Source organism: Vigna umbellata, chromosome 9, assembly GCF_029865625.1.
Source record: "Vigna umbellata cultivar VRB3 chromosome 9, Vumbellata_1.0, whole genome shotgun sequence".
Classification (NCBI taxonomy): domain Eukaryota; kingdom Viridiplantae; phylum Streptophyta; class Magnoliopsida; order Fabales; family Fabaceae; genus Vigna; species Vigna umbellata.
In genome coordinates, this window is record NC_142173.1 from 4015334 (window position 1) to 4034464 (window position 19131).

The 19131-nt window shown below is 35.6% G+C and overlaps 1 protein-coding gene across 1 annotated transcript; it reads left to right on the plus strand.

The window, feature by feature from the left end:
* The first annotated feature begins 11168 nt into the window (after positions 1–11168).
* Positions 11169–11834, plus strand: LOC124839010 (Calcium-binding EF-hand family protein). Its single transcript, XM_047314746.2, has one exon. The coding sequence runs from the start codon at positions 11220–11222 to the stop codon at positions 11631–11633; it is 414 nt and encodes a 137-aa protein (XP_047170702.1). The 5' UTR covers positions 11169–11219; the 3' UTR covers positions 11634–11834.
* Positions 11835–19131: the final 7297 nt, after the last annotated feature.

The following is a 19131-nucleotide window of genomic DNA, read 5'->3' on the forward strand; positions in this document are numbered from 1 at the left end:
CATTCAAAACTCCTTCTTTCAAGACAAGTAAATACTCAAATTAGCTCATCACAAAGACTTCAATCAAGATGTGCATATGCTTTAGTGTTCACGCAATCACATAATATCCAACAAAGGCTATTTTCATGAATGATCAATCAACTAACCATAGATGTTCTTATGTGTTCATGGGCTCTTTCCTCACTAAATAAAGTGTTTCACTCAAACACACAAGTATATAAGAGGTCACTCATCCACTCTACTATCATAATGCCACATCAATTAACTTTGTCTTTCATTTAACCACAATCAAAAACACTTACAAGCAAGTATCATCACAATGACTTTTCTATGGCTTATAATTTGGCTGGGCTAACAAGAAAATTGGTTTTTCTGGATCACAAAATCCTTGAGTTAAGTCAATCATTACCACCAGTCTTCTTTCTTCCCCAACTTTCTTTTGCATTAAGCCTTTCTCTTTTTCTTTCTTTCTTTTTCTTTTCCTTTTGATTTTCACATGGCTCAATGCTTGTTATTTTCCCTTTCTAGACTTCCCAACAACCCTAAACTTGAACATTTATCAATACCACCAAATATTCTCAACTTAACTCAAGGTAAAGCTTTTCATAAAGGGTTTTCAAATCATGTTCAAAGGATAGAACACATAGTGTTCTCTTTTAGTGGGCTAAAATCATGCATCTTGGCTAAAAAGGGTTACCAACAAATGCCTTGATCATATGACACATACAAACAAATGATTCAATCATAGAAAACCTGGCAAAGACATTCATGCTTTCAAAGTAATAGCATTCAATCAAAAACTCTGGATCTCAAAAACCTCACATATAGGCTCATTTAACCATTCCACATACACATCCTGCTTAGCATCATAATCACAATCACAACATCATGCATTTGTTCACAAAGCTTGTGAACCATCACCTGTATCTCAACATATATTGCACAATCTCAACATCAATCAATATCCAAGCATCATCAAGTAATACTCATCATGCATAAGTCATAAGCAAACCATTATAACAGACACAGTTTCAAATTGAGTACATCAAACCCTATTCTACTAACAGAAGTAAATAAGTTCAATATTACAAAACAAAAGATAGAAAAGATCCTGCTCTAGTAATGATAACATCCATCAGTAAATGCTATCTCATCCCATGTTGTCATCTGTATCTTCCTCCTCTCCATCATCTTCAGCATCTTCAAATGCGTCTTCCTCCTCATCATCATCTTCATCATCATCCATAGTTGAAGTTTCAGCTGCTCCAGCTCTACTGCCTTGGGCTTGCTCCTCTGGCCATGCTACCACATTATGAAACGCATCCATGGTCCACCTGTGTGTTGGGAATGTATCATACATCCCAATAATCATCTCAACAATGGCCACCTGCCCTTTGTGGATCGAATGCATCTGGGCATCTATAAGAGACATGTACATGTCCCTCATCTGAAATGTCTCAGCCTCATGAATCTCTACAGATGTCTGACCCCGTGGTGGTCCTCTTCCTCTACGAGGACGGCATGGTGGTACTAGTTGATCTGCCTCATCACCTCCATAGTATTGTGTGTAATAGGCCTCATCAATAGCTTTTCTCGGCCTCTCAAATGGTATAACAGAGATGTTCACTCGAGCAAGCTCACATAGGTGTGTGATCAAAGAGGGATGTCCCAAAGGTGCCTTGGTGTTCATAGTGTTGGCACACACCTGTATCTCATTGGCTATCACCTAGCCAATGTTAATGCTCATCCCTCTAAGCACACAATATAAAAGAGTGCCCTGCTAATAGTAATATCAGACACATGGGAGCACGGCTGAATGTTGGCATGAGAGAAAGCCATCCAATATTTTGCTAACAAAGTCAAATCAACTCTCCTAATGTTCACCACTGCACTATTCTTGTTACTTTGAAAATTCCCTCTAGGCACACACAGCACGCTCTCTACATCATCAAAGTTTGTTCCTTCCTCCATATTGAGAGCGAACTGACATTGCTCACCAACCCATTGAGTATCTAAAAATCTATTGATAGAGTCAGGATCACCCAACCTCCTTGCATTGGTGTAAAATTCTTTCACCACTGCTATGTTAGCTGATGCAAGGTAGGTGGCTAGCCCTCTCCAGTTCCTACTCAACATTTACTCTTCAAACTGTGGAGCTAAATCAGGAATCAATCCAGCTTTTCTTTCCCTTAGGAGCCTCCTATCTTGAACAATTTTAAAGTGTTTCTCATGCTTGCGGGAAAGGAACTTGCTAGAATGAGTGCATTCCGGTTCCTTATCCTTCCTCTTGGATCCTATAGTCTTGTATCTCTTGCCAGATGAGGAGGCCATCCCTACATCAAACACAATTCACAAAATCACAAGACATGTTGTTAATCATTAGTAAACCACAAACAACACCCTAAAATCATGCCAAATCACCATTGAGGGCAAACAGAGCCCCTGAGTGCAACCAAACAGGAAACCAGCAAGCAAAAGAGCCAACAAAATCAACTCTGTCAGAATCGCGCTCAGGGGAAATTTTCGCTGAGCGGCGATTCTGGACATTTTGAAAACTTTGCTTTTAACACTTCCTAACTTCACCCTCATGCAATCTTTCTAGTTCTAGACCCAAATCAAGCATTTTAATCGGTTCAAACAACAATTAATTAACCAAATCATGCATAAAAATCAAAATCCCTAAAGAATTATGCTTAAACAACCATGTTCATATCAATTTATGCTTTTAAGAACCCTAAAATACAAATTTCTTGAACTTGGGTGGAGATGCTAGATGAATGAAAAATGCTCTAGGAATGTGAAGAAATCAGCCCGCAATAGCAATTCTCTCACCAAACTCCAAACTTGGATGGAACCCTAGAAAGAAAGTGAGTGCAAAAGAGGTTTTGTAAAGGGGGAAGAGGGAAAAAGTGTAGAGAACTCTTGAGAAAGTGTTTAAGAGTGTGTGCGAAGAAGGAAATATGAAAATAAAGGTAAAATTGTGGCCTAGGGTATAAAAATACCCTAATGGGCCCTACTCCCGCTGAGCCCAAATGAGCCAAACCAGTCCACACCAATCTACAGTACTGGCGCTCGCGGAAATTTCCGCTGAGCGGCATTTGCGCCACCTCTTCTCCTTCTTCCTAGCTTGTCCTAAGTGTCTTATAATCATGCCTCTCACTCACCTTATGCATTTAAGTTCTCCCTTCACTCAAACATTCAATCCCTATCATGCAACTAAAATAGAATCAAAACAAAAATAAAGTTAATCAACTGGGTTGCCTCCCAAGTAGCGCTTGTTTAACGTCACGAGCCTAACCCAAAATCCACCAACACTCATCAGTAGGTGCAAACTTTTCTTACCAACATCCATTAGTAGGTGTAACAAACCTAGTATCCTTCAGTAGATACTTAACCACCTAGCATCCACCAGTAGATGCTATAACCAAAAGTCTCAACATACAAAAAATATCCAAAGTTTATAAAATTACATCTCCCAAAAATAAAAATTAAAGAAATTAATGTTCTCAAATCACTGGGATGCCTCCCAGCAAGCGCTCTTTTAACGTCACTAGCTTGACCCAGTAAAGCTCAAGTTCCATCTTCAATGTTGGTGCTCATCTTATTGTCATCACACCAACTCATCAGCTGCTTCCGGTCAACCTTCTTAACCCTTCTTGAATATGGAGATTCAATCTCTATCACTCCATTCTCTTTATAGTCTTTCACAACCCACACTTTGTTCTTGAATCTTACAGATTTACCAAGTTTGAGTTGTGCTTGCATCAAGTCATCTAGAACCGTCCTTCCTTTGCCATCTTTTTCTTCTTCCCTAACCTGTGACAAGAAACAATTTTTACCTTTGAAGCCCGACTTTGCATCTTTAGAGCTAGTCATGGGTACATCTTGATATGTAGCTTTATGACTAGCCTCTTCCTTTTGCATCTGTTGCTCCTTTGTGAAGACATTAAAGACCTCTCTTTCTTCTTGGTCTTGAAGCACTATCATCCCTTCATCTACATTAATGATGACCTTGGCCGTTTTCATAAACAGTCTTCCAAGAATAACTGGAGTCAAATTCTCCTCCATCTCCATCACCACAAAGTCCACCAAGAATTTTAGTTTGCCCATACAAACCATAATGTCTTCCACTACACCATAAGGCTTCTTTGAAGATCCATCCGCCATTAGCAAAGTCACCTTTGTTGGCTTGACTTCAAGATCACCAATTCGCTCAAATAGAGATAAAGGCATCAAATTAACACTTGACCCTAAATCAAGTAGGGCTTTCCTTATCTTCTCCTTTTCTATGACGCAAGGAATGGTAAAACTTCCTGGATCTTTCACTTTTGGAGGAAGAGGCTTCTTCTTAGTAGCTTTGCACTCATTAATCTCCTCATCTATATATCTTCTCTTTGTGGAGACTAGCTTCATATGCTTCGCATATGCTGCAAATTGTTGCAATGCTTCGTTCAAAAGTAGATCAACCTACAATTGATTGAAGATATCTTTAAAATGCCCAAATTGTCTCTCTTTCTCAATTCTCTCACAACCTTTTGGATAAGGAAGAATTTTTTTCACATTTTTCAAAAATTTTCTCTCCTCTCTTTTCTTCTTTTTCTTTTCTCTCATCCTCTCCTTTTCTCTCTTCTTTTCTCTCTACTCTTTCTTCTTTTTCTTCTTTTCTCTCTACTCTTTCTTCTTTTTCTTCTTTTCTCTCTACTCTTTCTTCTTTTTCTTCTTTTCTCTCTACTCTTTCTTCTTTTTCTTCTTTTCTCTCTAACTCAACTCTTTCAACATCCACACTCACTAAAACTTTATACTCTTCCTTAGGGTTAACCTCAGTATTAGCCCCAAAACTCTTATCGGGCATATCTTCCAACTTCTTACTAATGAAGTAGCAGAAGGAATTCTTTGGCATTGTCATGATTCACCTTATGGGGGCCATTTTAATGGAGAGAGAACAACTGCAAAGGTTCTCTAGTCAGGATTTTATTAGCCTACTTTATTTAAAGATGCTCATAATCATGCTAGAAATTGTGATAAATGTCAGAGAAGTTGAAGCATCTCAAGAAAACATGAAATGCCACTACAGGGCATCTTGGAGGTTGAAGTCTTTGATTGCTGGGGGATAGACTTTGTTGGACCTTTTCCACCGTCTTCTAATCATGAATATATTTTGGTGGCTATTGATTATGTGAGTAAGTGGGTGGAAGCAGTTGCTTGTCCTAGGAATGATGCCAACATTGTTATTAAATTTCTGAAAAGGCATATTTTTGCTCGGTTTGGGGTTCCTAGAGTGCTCATCAGTGATGGAGGATCTAATTTTTTTAATGCTCAGCTTGCAAAAGTACTCAAGTATTATGGTGTGAGACATAAAGTAGCGGCACCCTATCATCCACAGACAAATGGGCAAGCTGAGGTTTCTAATAGGGAGATAAAGAGGATTTTGGAGATGACAGTTGTTTCATCAAGGAAGGATTGGTCTCAGAAGCTAGATGATGCACTTTTGGCATACCAGACTGCAATGAAGACTACTATAGGGTTATCTCCCTTTCAGTTAATCTATGGAAAAGCATGTCATTTGCAGTGGAGATGGAGCATTGAGCTTTATGGGGATTAATGGGGCAATTGAATTGACAGATCCAACTTCTGATGATCCACAAAGAAGTTGGGTGGTTAATGGGCAACGTCTCAAGCATTATCTAGGTGGAGAGATTGAGCATATTTCCATAGTTATGAAGTTGGTGGATCCTTGAGCATACTGGTGTCAGGCTCGTGACGTTAAACAAGCACTTACTCGGAGGCAACCCAACTTTCTGAACTTATCTCTTTAGTTTATGATATGTTTAATTATGTTAATATGTATTGTACTTGGCTTAATGAATTATGTTTGAATGGTTTAGCTAATATGTTTGTGATGAGTAATGTTATCTTGTGCTGCTTTATTGTGATTGATTGATCTTGAGATGATGCATGGTCTAGTCTTATAGACAGGTGGTTGCTCATAGTTGTGTTTAAAACTGATGCATGATGTTAATTGTGATTAATTTGTTGGGTAGGATGTTATTAAACTGTGGAACTTGAGCTAATCTATGAGAGATTGGGCTCCAGAGTTTTTGTCTGATTGAATGTCATTGCTTTTGGAAACATGATTGATTTCGCCTAATTTTCTATGATTGAACCACTTTCTTGCTTGTTACACATGATCAAGGCCTTGTTTTATTTTCCCTTAGAGCCAATGCCAATAGGTGAACCCAACAAAGAACAATGTTTCTCTTTATCCTTTGAACCTTGAGCCTAAAGTTGAAAGTTGAAAAATCCTTTTTGAAATTCTTACCTTGAGTTAAGTAGTGTATGTTTATATGGTAATGGAGAATGGTTCAAGTTTGGGGTTGTGAGAAACCGGAAAGAACTTTGTGAAATTCATTAAAGAGCATTGAGCAAAAGCAAAAAGCAAAAGAAAAGAAAAGAAAGAAAAGAAAAGGTTAAGCTCAATGCAAGTAATGTTGGGATTAAGTTCAAAATTGGTTTCTCACATAAAAGAAGAAAGAGAGTTGTTTTTCTAATAGAATAAATGAATTGTGCAACACTTTTGAGTGCTTGAGTGAAACACTAACTTTGGTGAGGAATACTTCCATCCACTATAGGATAACATTCTTGCTTGGCTATTGATCATTCATGAGTTTGCATCTATTATATGTTTTGAATATGTGAGCACCATAGTTGAGCTTGATTGGCCAATGCATCAATATATCTTGACTAAGATTTGTATGATAAGCAAATATGAGTGATTACTTGTCTTGGAAGAAAGTGTTTTGTGATATGTTGAACCATTGAAGTGTTGTTTAGGCTGAGCTACATGTTGTTTTGCTTGAGGGAAACCAAAGTTTCAAGTTTGGGGTTATGATAACAGTTGATTTCACTGTAATTTAAGAGTAAATTTTGATAAAAAAATGAACCATTTTTGACTTAGAAACTTGCTTGTTCTTTTGTTTTTAGCTTATTTTGGTGAGTAAAAGAGTTGAGGTTATACTTGAAGATTTTATCACTAAATTCCCTTGATTTTGTAAGAAACTTGGATAAATTGGAAGAGGAGTTATATGTCAAGAAGTTGGAACTCAGAAAGAACAGAAAGAGCACCAGAAGAGAAGGCTATTAAAGGTTGTAGGACGCTTGGGCACCCTCCTCTGAGGCCCTCAACGCAGGAGTATCGCAGTCACACTTGAGCGCCCTTTTAGGGATGCTGAGCGTCAGTCTTCAAGTAACTTTTCACGCCTGGACGTCCTTCCTGGGGCGCTGAGCGCCACTCCTCTCGCAAGCTCGCCTAGGCGCCCTAAGTTGGGGCGTTGAACGTTGTCAACGTTGGCCCATGATCCAATTTAGCCCTATTTAAGGATTTGCGCGTCTTAGAGGGAGTATCTTTTGACAGAATTGACACAAACTCAGATTTTCTCCAACTCTTTAGAGATAGAAGTGGATGTGGAAGCTCTCCTCTTCTGTTTTTAGGGTTTGTCTTTCATTCTCATTCCATTGTTCATCTAGTTTCTGTTGGAACAATCGGTACCGTTATAGAATTTTGCACAGCGGAATAACTTATAAAGCGGAAAGCGTGTTTAGTCAAACTCTTAATAAGATGGTCAGTTTTATAAATTTAATTTACTTAGAGACAAATTTCCAAACAGTTGATGTGTATAAAACAGTAAAGAGTATAGAGAGCAAGAAAATTCAACACAGAATTTTTATCCTGGTTCGATTCAAAAGAATCTACGTCCAGTTGTTAATCACTATAAAAAGTGATTAACGTTTTCACTAAAAATAGTTTCACAAGTTTACAATAGAGTGAATGAAACAGAAAACAGATAAAACCTTCCTTCGAACGAACGAACCGGAAGAACAGAAACTTTGCCAACTTGAAGAGAACCGCTCCGACCTTTGACCCACAAAGCGCGAGCTTCTCCTTTTCACAAGACCAGGCAATGTAATGAACAAACTTTTGGAACTTCCTCAGATCACACTGTATTCTCAAAAGCTTTTTGTTCAACTGTTGTTTTTCTAATTTCACCAAAACAAAATATATAGCCAAGTACACTGAATGCCAAAGGTCAACTCCCAACTGCCATGAATAATCGATTATTGTAAGTGATAATCGATTATTCAAGTCCGTTACAGGGTTTTCAAAAAGTGATAATCGATTATATGAAGTGATAATCGATTATTCCTGTATGACTCTGTGATAATCGATTATTGCTATTCTATAATCGATTATTGAAGATAAAAATGCAAGCTTACAAGGTTTACAAGAATTTCCTACTACATTTAATTTCTACAAATTGCTTTTAACTAATTTTAATATCTTCTTCAACTAAACATCTTGTAGCATCATCAAAACAAATTTCTTCAAGATTTGCCAATACTCCTTATTGGTAACAGTTTCTCCATAACAAAGGGGAACTAAATTCAATTTGTTGTTGGGGGATGATGTAACCTTGTGAACTCTCATGTATTTGAATTGGTTTTAATTGATATATGCTTCTTTCATCAATTGTCACGAATTTTCTCCTTTGTTCTATGCTTGTTATGTTTTGATCGTTCATGGCATGATTTTATGGTCTTCTTTGTTATTGGGAAATACCTAGAAACCACGATTTGGAGAATTTCTCCCAAAAGCAATATTGCCTAGGGATGGGGATTGGAGGGTTGGTCCTCTTAAGCTTCTAATCGTAATGCAAAATTAATTATTAGGGATGCAAGGGATTGTGGTCTAGTAATTAAGGATAGGCTTTCTTCGTCGAGGAATTGGTCTTGCATCCAAACCTTTTTTGGATTTGGTTCGAAGGTTCCTTATAACACACTTTTCTACTTCTACAAAGAAGGATTCACCAAGATAATAGGAGCTACCACTACAAAAGGAAGCAAAGGTGACCCATCACCTCTATAAAACTATTTGTTACTAAAGGAAAAGAACTTGAAGAAGGAGAAGACATACCTAGACCAATTTTGAAGGTGATAACACAAAAATGAGTGAAAAGAATGAACGAAAAACAAAGTCAGGAGAACATGAGTAAAGCCTAAAGAATAACATCCCAACTTATAAAGAAGTAAACCAAGTGAACGAATTTGAGTGCCAAAATGGTGTGGAACTCAAGCAACCCATCATTTCAAAACACATGTGGTTTATAATGCTCCAACCCTAATCTGACATCTGTCAAGACCCTTGAGATACGTTAACAATGATTATTAATTATATCATAGTGTTTTGAAAACATAAATGACATTCCTTAGGTAAGTAATCATTATAAGATATACATTATTTCTTTTATCAAGCCTATGTAGGTCACGATATATTGGTCATGACCTCAATTCGGTCAATGACAAATGAAAACTATCAATTCGATTAACATCTTAATCAATCTACATCATACTTCTAAGCTTTGGAGCTTATGTATGTACTCTACCGAAAATCGATTATGTGTACTCAACCCAAGATCGGTTAAGCCTAAAATAATCTTAAAATAAAAAGATTTACTTCTAAACATGAAGTCTAGATTGCATTGGTCCAACCCAAGTTTAACTGATATAATCAATTACCATTATCTCTCTATGTTTTTATTCTATCACTATCTTATTACATTATTTCAATTGTTAACAAAATGTATATATATATATATAGATATACATATACATACATATACATATATATATATATATATATATATACATATATATATATATATATGTATATGTATGTATATGTATATCTATATATATATGTATATATATATATATATATATATATATATATATATATATATGTATATGTATATGTATATATATGCACACACATATATATAAATCTTGTGTGTGTATCGGTGTGTGTCTCTGCATATGTGTTTGTGTGTGTTTGTGTCTGTGTGTGTTTGTCTGTGTGTTTGTGTGTGTCTGTGTGTGTGTATATGTGTCTGTGTGTATTTGTGTATGTGGCTGTGTGTGTTTGTCTGTGTGTGTGTGTTTGTGTGCCTTTCACTTAATACTAAATATTTTATGATTCATACTTTCTTGTTAACTTAAGCATCAAATAATCTTTTAACAGAGAATCTGATTTCTATTGAAACTCAACTTTATTCGCTAACCAAACAGTTAATCTCCAAAAATCATCAACTCACCTCAAAGATTTTCGTCTTATTTCAATAAAAACAAATATTCTTTTTATAGTATATAATAAGGTTTGAAAAATATAAGCACTCATAGTAAATAACTACTATAGTATTCTAAATAATTTTATTTAGGTCATTTACACACAAGTATTTTATAATTTCTTCTATTATTTTGTATTTTTTAATCAATAATTTATTTTAAACATCTATTATTTTAATTTTGTTTTATTTTAGTTGATATGCCGGAATAATTTCATTTCTAATAATTTATTTTACATGTTTTGTGTATTTATTTCATTATTCCTATTTTTCACAAAAATTTGTAATAGTTATATTTTGAATAATATTTTTCCGTTAAAAATATTTATAAACATTTGACAATGAACTCGTGGTAAATGTGACGTATTACAAAAGGAAAAATGTCTCCGAAAAGAATTTATTTTATTTATCAAACATTATATTTAGTGAACAAATTTATATTAATACTTATATCATACTAGAACTAATATTTATATCATATAAAAAGTATTTATAATGAAGGGCTTTTTCTGAAGAAAAGTGTTTTTGGTAGTAAAACATTTTTCCGTACAAAATTTTCCCCATCTCGTGTCCCAAAATCAAACTGCGTCCATAGATTTTCTTAAAAAATCAGCAGCTGACGACGCATAATCTAATGGCCACCCTTTTCCAACGGTTTCCAATGGTTTCCAATCTCAACAAAATATCATTGGATTGGAACATTTTTAATGCTAATATTAATAACTAGAATTTTAACAACTAAACATAAAAAATTATTAAAATATATTAACATGATATAAAGAGAATCTTAAATTTAAGATTCCTGAATTGAAAAAAAAAATTGGTAACTTAACACGATCATCAAAATAACTTTCATAGTATACAAATGTAAATTTGATGAAACATTTTGCTTGTAGAATAGAATTTATAAAAAATATATAATAAAATGGAATTCGCTTAGAATAAATAAAATTTTATAAAAATACTTTATAAAATCTTGCATTAAATAGTTCGCTGTCACAAGGAGGACTACTTATCTTTAGAGGGAAAGTGAGAGAGAACAGAATGGGAGTGGTAATAATCGACGGCACCACCGTGCGTGACTTCGTCAACGACGACGACGCGTTCGCGAAGAGCGTGGACGAGCAGTTCGTGGCGCTGGATCTCAACAACGACGGCGTCCTGTCGCGGTCGGAGCTCCGCACGGCGTTCGAGTCCATGCGCCTCATCGAGACGCACTTCGGCATCGACGTGACCACTACGCCGGAGCAGCTCGCCACGCTCTACGACTCCATCTTCGACAAATTCGACGGCGACCGGAGCGGTACCGTGGACCGCGACGAGTTCCGAGAGGAGATGAAGAGGATCATGCTCGCCATCGCCGACGGCCTCGGCTCCTTCCCTATCCAGATGGTCCTCGAAGACGACCCCAACAGTCTCCTCCAGAAAGCTGCGGATCTCGAAGCTTCCAAGACCTGAATGGAAACGGTGACCTTTCAAAACTTACCGAGACTTAAATACAGACGGCGGCGTTTCAAGCTTCCGTGAATGGAAACGACGGCGTTTTAGATTTGGTAACTGTCGTGCGTTTGCTTTGGTTTCCTTTCTCTTAATAAAGGATTTATGTTGAGATTAGTGCGAGTGAATAAAAAATTAAGGGTTAAATATTTTTCCTTCTTACATTTATTCATTAATTTTAAAAATTAGTCAATTAATTTTAAATAAAAAATGAATTTAGTTCTTTTATCAACTTATGTAATAATATACGATAGTTATTAAATTTCAAAATTATATATCATATAGATTTAATTTAAACACAGTTAAAAAATATCATATTTAAACATAAAAATAATTACAATTACATCATTTAAGAGTTAAAAGGTTGAATTTATCATTTTAGAAATATAAAAATCAAAGACCAATTTAAAGAGTAAATACATAAAGCAATTAGAGTTATAAAAACTTAAAACTCAATTACCAATAAGATATTTTAAAGAAAATATAATTAAATGAAGTAAAAATATTTAACAAGCATAGCAGCTTTTTTAAACAGATAATGATACTTTGACAACATTTTTTAACAACATTTTAACATCATTTACGTATCATTATGTGATTGATCCATGTTGGTGTTTATGATTATTATCATTGATTGTGAAGTAATTTTGGATAAAGCACATAATGACACGTAAATGATGTTAAAATGTTGTCAAAAAAAGTTAGTATAGTATCATTATCCTTTTTAAATATCATACTTTCATTCTCGTTCTAATTTTATTTTTTCAATTTCTCAATGTTACAAACTTGTTTCTTTTTCCTTCAAATTATTTTCTTGAAATTCTTTCCTACCACCACAAAGTCATGGATAATATGTGTTTACCATCTACATATATATCTAAATGATGCAAACATCAAATATACATTTTTTGTTATTATCTTAGTTTAAGATATTTATATAAAGACCTATACGAGCTTAGACAACAGACTATATTGTAATTAGTCTATGTGTATAGAATCTTTAAGTGATTTCTTTTTATCTTATTTTTAAGTTTTCTTGCATTGTTATGGTTGAGACCCAGTAATTGGTGTTGTATGTGTTAATAAAAAAAAGAAAGTTAAGAAGTTAAAGATATGGCCAAGTAGAAAGCCATCTTGAAACAGCAAGGTCGTGATGAGACGTGAGAAGAGCATTTAGTGTTTATGTCTTGAAAGAAGTTTGATATGATCAACAAAGTCAAGGGAGCCATAATTTTGTGTCTTAGTTAAAGAGTAAAAGAAGTTGGTGGGGAGAAAATATTTGCGAAGTTTTTGTATATGACTAAATTTTTGGCACACAAACTTCATTGGAAACAATAATTGTGTTTGTTCTAGATGATTGATATAAAAATGATGTGGGAACAACTAGCAAATTTTAATAAGATTTTTGACAACCTAGAGAAGGTGAGGATGAAGATAAGATTTTGCTTCTTTTTAACATCTTGCCTAAGATATATGAGTTTAAGGGAATGAAGACAAAGAAATACTCATCAAACAATCTACTAGAAGTTGAGTGCTATGATTGTCACAAGAATGGCCACTTCAAGATAAGTTGTCAACAAAAGAAGAGAAATGAGAAAGGAAAAATCACATTCTAGGAAAGAATTTGTTGAGGTCACTTTAGTGTCTAATAGTTGTAAGTTTGTTGGGATGTTGGTGGAGTGTGTCTAATGCACAAAGGAGTTGGATCATGGACTCAAGATGCACTTATCACATGTCTCTAGTGAAAGAGGTATTTGAGACCTTAGAATTGGAAGAATATGCCTAATCATTCTTAGCAACAGTGAAGCCTGTAAGGTGCAAGGCATGAGGTCTATTATAATAAAGATGTTTGATGATAAGGAAATTCTTTTGCAAGAAGTGAGGTATATTCCAAAGCTTAAGACGAATCTTTTTTCGATCAATATGTTTAATCGAAGTGGTTTAAGAACCAAGATGGAACAAGGAATGACAAAGATTCTACAAGAAGCATATATTATAGCTTAAGGCGAGAAAAAGAACCATTTGTACATCTTAGACGATTCAACAATGACCTTGCATATGTCTATGACTAGTCGAACAATGTAGGATTAGGTGAAGTTATGACATCTAATGGTACACATCAGTGAAAAGTGTTTGGTGTTGCTAGAGAAACAAAACCTATTATGGGGTGATAAAATGGAGAGGTTGCAGTTTTGTGATCATTGTGTATTGGGAAAGTCTCATAGATTGAAGTTTGAGACTGGTAAACATATGTCCAGAAGACCTTTTGAGTATACTCTTATAAACTTGTGGGTCCAATATGAGCTCAAACTCAAGTTGGAGTCATATTTCCTTACTAACTTAAACAATTACTCAAGAATGGTGTGATTTTATATCTTTCAAAAAAGTAAGATTGAGACTTTTCAATAGTTTAAGGAGTAGCACACCATGATGAGTAATCAATAGAGGACCAAACTAAAAGTTCCAATGACAAACAATGCGTGGAATTTGTTTTAGGAGTGTTCAATGACTTTTGTCAGGCATAAGGTATAAAAAGGCAAAAGTTGATTACAAGTGCACCATAATAAAATGGGTTGACTAAGAAGATGAACAAAACCATCTTAGAGAGGGTGAGATGTATACTTCTAGGAGTTAGATTGAAAAAGTCCTTTTGTAGGAAAGTAGCAAACACTATTCACCAGTACATTTAAAGGAAATGGCACCGGTTAAATTCGCTAATAGGCACCGGTTTTTGAACCGAGGCATATTCAGACGAGGTAAAAAGTGATCAACTTTATGCCTCGGTTCTGGAACGAGACAAAAAATGGTACGATTCGGCCTCGGTTCTGATAACCGAGATTGTTCTTCTCCTTCTACTGCCTCGGTTGGAGGCTAAACCGAGGCAGTAGGGTCTTTGTTTTTATTTTTTTTTTGGTTATGCATTATCAGTAGGGTTTTTGAAGAAGGAGAGAACTCAGATTAAGCAAAACCCTCACCCTTTTTGTAGATCTGAACACATTAGCTTGCTTTGAAAATGATGGCAAATTAAAAGAAGAATTTAATTTTGGTGCCTCAAGCAAATTAACACAGAAAAGTTAACACAGGCAACATCACATCTGACCCTAATTTTACCCCAATCTCAGATTCAAAGAAGCAAGTAATACCCCAATATCAGATTCAAAGAAGCAAGTAAAACCCCAATCTCAGATTCAAAGAAGCAAGTAAAACAAAATCTCAGATTCGAAAAACCCTAATCTGACCCTAATTTTACCCCAATCTGACCCTAATCTCAGATTCGCACCACCACCATCAACATCAGAAAAACCCTAATTTGACCACCACCTCCACCACTATCACCGCCGCCACCATTGACGCACCACCACCGCTTGCTCTTCCCTCCAGAGGCGACGCACTCGCAGGAGATTTTGGAGACCGAGAGAGCGACGGAGCGAGCCAGCGAGAGAGTGCCGGAGCGAGACCGAGGGGAGAGAGCGAGGGAGGCGCGAGAGCGAGAGGGAGGCGAGGTGAGGGGAGGGAGGCGCGAGAGCGAGGGAGGCGAGGTGAGGGGAGGGAGGCGCGAGAGCGAGAGGGAGGCGAGGTGAGGGGAGGGAGGCGCGAGAGCGAGAGGGAGGCGAGGTGAGGGGAGGGAGGCGCGAGAGCGAGAGGGAGGCGCGAGAGCGAGGGAGGCGAGGTGAGGGGAGGGAGGCGCAAGAGCGAGAGGGAGGTGAGGTGAGGGGAGGGAGGCGCGAGAGCGAGAGGGAGGCGAGGTGAGGGGAGGGAGGCGCGAGAGCAAGAGGGAGGCGAGGTGAGAGGAGGGAGGCGCGAGAGCGAGAGTGAGGGTAGGTTTTCGCGAATATTTGGGGAAATAAGAGGGTTATATGCCTCGGTGCTTCTGGCCCGAGGCAGTAGAGGATGATACGCCTCGGTCCCTCCTACCAACCGATGCAGTATACCCCTTTTTGGCACCGGTTTTTTTTTAACCGTGTCAGAAACTACTAATTAGGCACCGGTTGCTTTCACAACCGAAGTAGTAACCTTTTTTGGCACCGGTCAAGTCTGAACCGAGGCCTATAAGGTCTCGTTAATTACAAAACTGCCACCGTGTCTGAATAGACAGCGGTTTGGTGTAAACCGAGGTCTATTGTGCGAGTTTAAAAGCCCATTTTGTACTAGTGATTGTCTACCTAACAAACAATAATTTATCATCTACTCTAAATTGCAAGACTCCTATAGAAATACATGAATTGAAAGACTTCTAAATTGTGAGAATATAAGGATGTTTGGTTGTACATGTCAAGAAGGATAAACTAGAGGCATAGGGTGAGAGGCTATTTTCATTTGATATGAAAAATTTATGAAGGGATACATGTTATGAAGGTTGGAGTTGGAGAGACCAAATGTTTTGTTAACAAGGATGTGTATAGAGATCCAAATACTAGTGGAAAAATGACATTTTATAACGTACAAAAATGATATATTATAACGTAGTTATTGGGGACATAGTTTTGGGCGTTATAGTAAGTCTGCGCATTTTATAACGTAGCAGAAACCTACGTCATAATAGCTTGAATATATTATAACGTAGTTTCTGAAATCAATCACAATATGCGCAGTTTATTATGACAAATTTTCATTTGTCCGTTATAATATGGCGAAAGATATTATGACGTAGATGTGTTAATACATTATAATATGTGATCCATTATTACGTATATATGTTTAGTACGTCATAATATATGTTTTTTTAAAAAAAATTGATTATTACAATTGACATCCAATGAAATTATAATCATATTCCTTCATCTCATCCAATCAATTTATAATCAATATAGCTTCAAATGAACAAATTCAATTGAAATAATATAATAGAATTTGTTTCAAACATTAAATTGTATAATAATATTTAATACATTATTTATAGATCAAACTATACATTAAATCCAAATATTACATTAATTTACATACATTACTAGACTGTAGCCAAGTTTCTGTGTACATTACACATGAATTAAGACTTAAACTGCAGCAGTTGACTTCACCTGATAAATTGTTCTAGGCCTAATGTCAACAGAAATCAATCTTGAAGTGTCCTTCATATGACTAGGGGTGGGCAAACTGCATTATATTGGACTGTATAAAAGTTTATAGTTAACTATAAACCAGTTTAGGAAAACTACAATGAACTAAAAAATAGTTCAAACTGAACTGAACTATTTTTTAGTTCAGAGTAACTGAACTAAAAACCCCAATACAAAATCACATCAATTCTTCTCCTTTGCTAGAGACTTTTCTATAACATCAGAGGTAAACTTCTGCTGGCTCATCTGCACTATTTGCCCAGTTAATTCTTTGATTATAGCTTAACGTTCATAAGGTTTGCTATTCTCCAGCACATCCTGCAAATTTTAACCAAGCATAAAAAAAATTAAAACAGTTGCCATACGATGCAGAAGTAAGTAATAATGCTGAAAATTTTGGAAAGTAAATCAAATGTCAACCACAAAATTTATCTGTCTATATGCATGTGTTGTTAATTGGCATAAACTATAACTCTGCTCTTGCAAGTAAGAAGAATCAGTTCTATCATAATCTTAACAAGAAAATTATAAATCACTCTTTTCTAGAATATCCCAGTAATAAGCTCTAATACATGTACAATCACATTTCTGTTAAAATATATAAATTATTCATAATTTTCTCTAAAAGACTAAAGTTGATATCCAAATTAGTGTATAGTTAAAAACTAAATAGTTGTTCATTGAAAACTAGAATCTGTCATAAAAATATAGCTAGTCAAAGTTCTTGAAAGGTATTTTCTGATGATAACTAATTTTAATCACCGACCAATGAGAAAAATTAAAATTGTGAGAACAAACATGCCAAAACATATTAGTAGAATTATCCAGAAGACTACAGAAACCCAACTAGATTCTTTGTAGGCAACCCAGACCTGATATTGCATGAATAGTTAGGAATAGGATACCTAAATTGATCCAAAACAAAATTAAAGAAATTAAACTTTAGATGGCTGACATCTCTGGTAATTATATATAATCAAATGCCCTCAAATTATTTTGTTTTAATTTTAATAAAGAATAAACTTTATTATAATGACAATCAAGCCATATTATAGCATTAAAAAAAGCCTTGATTAACTTTATTGATGGCTTGAAATTGTTATTCTTGTCATCAAGATTACAAAGGAAACTGATTTTCTTCATTTGAGAGGACAGGAACACGATCAGAACACCCATCAATTCAGAGCCATTCCTCTTAAGCCTCAGCATGAAACCAGAAATACAAAGTAATTCAACTCCTGGGTCTGCTTATTTTTATTAAACTAATGCATCTCAATCTGATGGATAACAAAGAGATTCATATTATGGATTCATTCAACTAGAGAAAATGTTAACAGAAACAAGGGAAATAAGGGCTAGCATAACCACCCATAATAAGATGGTAAGATCAAATGATGAATAAGCTATAGTCTATTGACCTAATTCACTATTTTGGCAACTATAGGGATCAAATGGGTAATTAAAGTCATAAATTGTAAACTTCTTGGATTTAAAACTGATTCAATAAAACAATTCACTTTGATATAACACACAATTGCATTCCACCTTCTTATTTACTGCTCCTACAAGTGGAGATTATTTGCACTGAAGTTCATAAAAAAGTGAAGAATGAAGAATCAAGAGAATTACTTAAGAGCAAGGCAGATGTATGAGCTAGAGGATCAAATCCTTGAACCCCTTCATTGCCAAGTTCTGTAATTGTCTCAAACACTTGACTGATCAAAAGAACTGCTCCATATATGAAAACCAGGACATCATGACCTTTCTTTGCACCATCCTGCAATAATCAAAACTTAAATTTAAAACATTGAAAGTTAAAGATGTTCACGTCTTTCTATCCTCACATAGACAACAAAATATTTTAGCATGAAATAGAAATAAAAAGAATACAAAACCATCTATGAAATAATCAAATGGACATACATACACTTTAATCGAAACAACACAGCTATGAAACAATATCCACCCGCAAACTTGGAGAAACAAAACCAGCCATAGGATACAAGCCAAACAAAATATTAGTTCAAGCAATGTACTTCAGTACATTCTGCTCAGCAATGAAGTTAAATTTCCAGATATCTGCACAAAGTAGTACCTAATAATAACATTTTACTAAGCCAAACAACAAATCTAAAGCATTCATATCAGAGACAGTTTCTTTGTCCTAATAATTTTCACATGCTAATGAAGTTTACATTTACAGTGCCCAGATAATTTCAGCAGCCAAATAGGATTTAATACTCTACCCTACAGCTACACGGCCTATCCAATGTAAAACTAAGTCAGTAATAGGTTCCAGTCATTACACACATATCATATACATAACATACAAGCAAATAGACCAATGAAAGCCAAAACAGAGTTGCACCGTTTCAATTTCTAACGCAAACAGAGTTTATGGT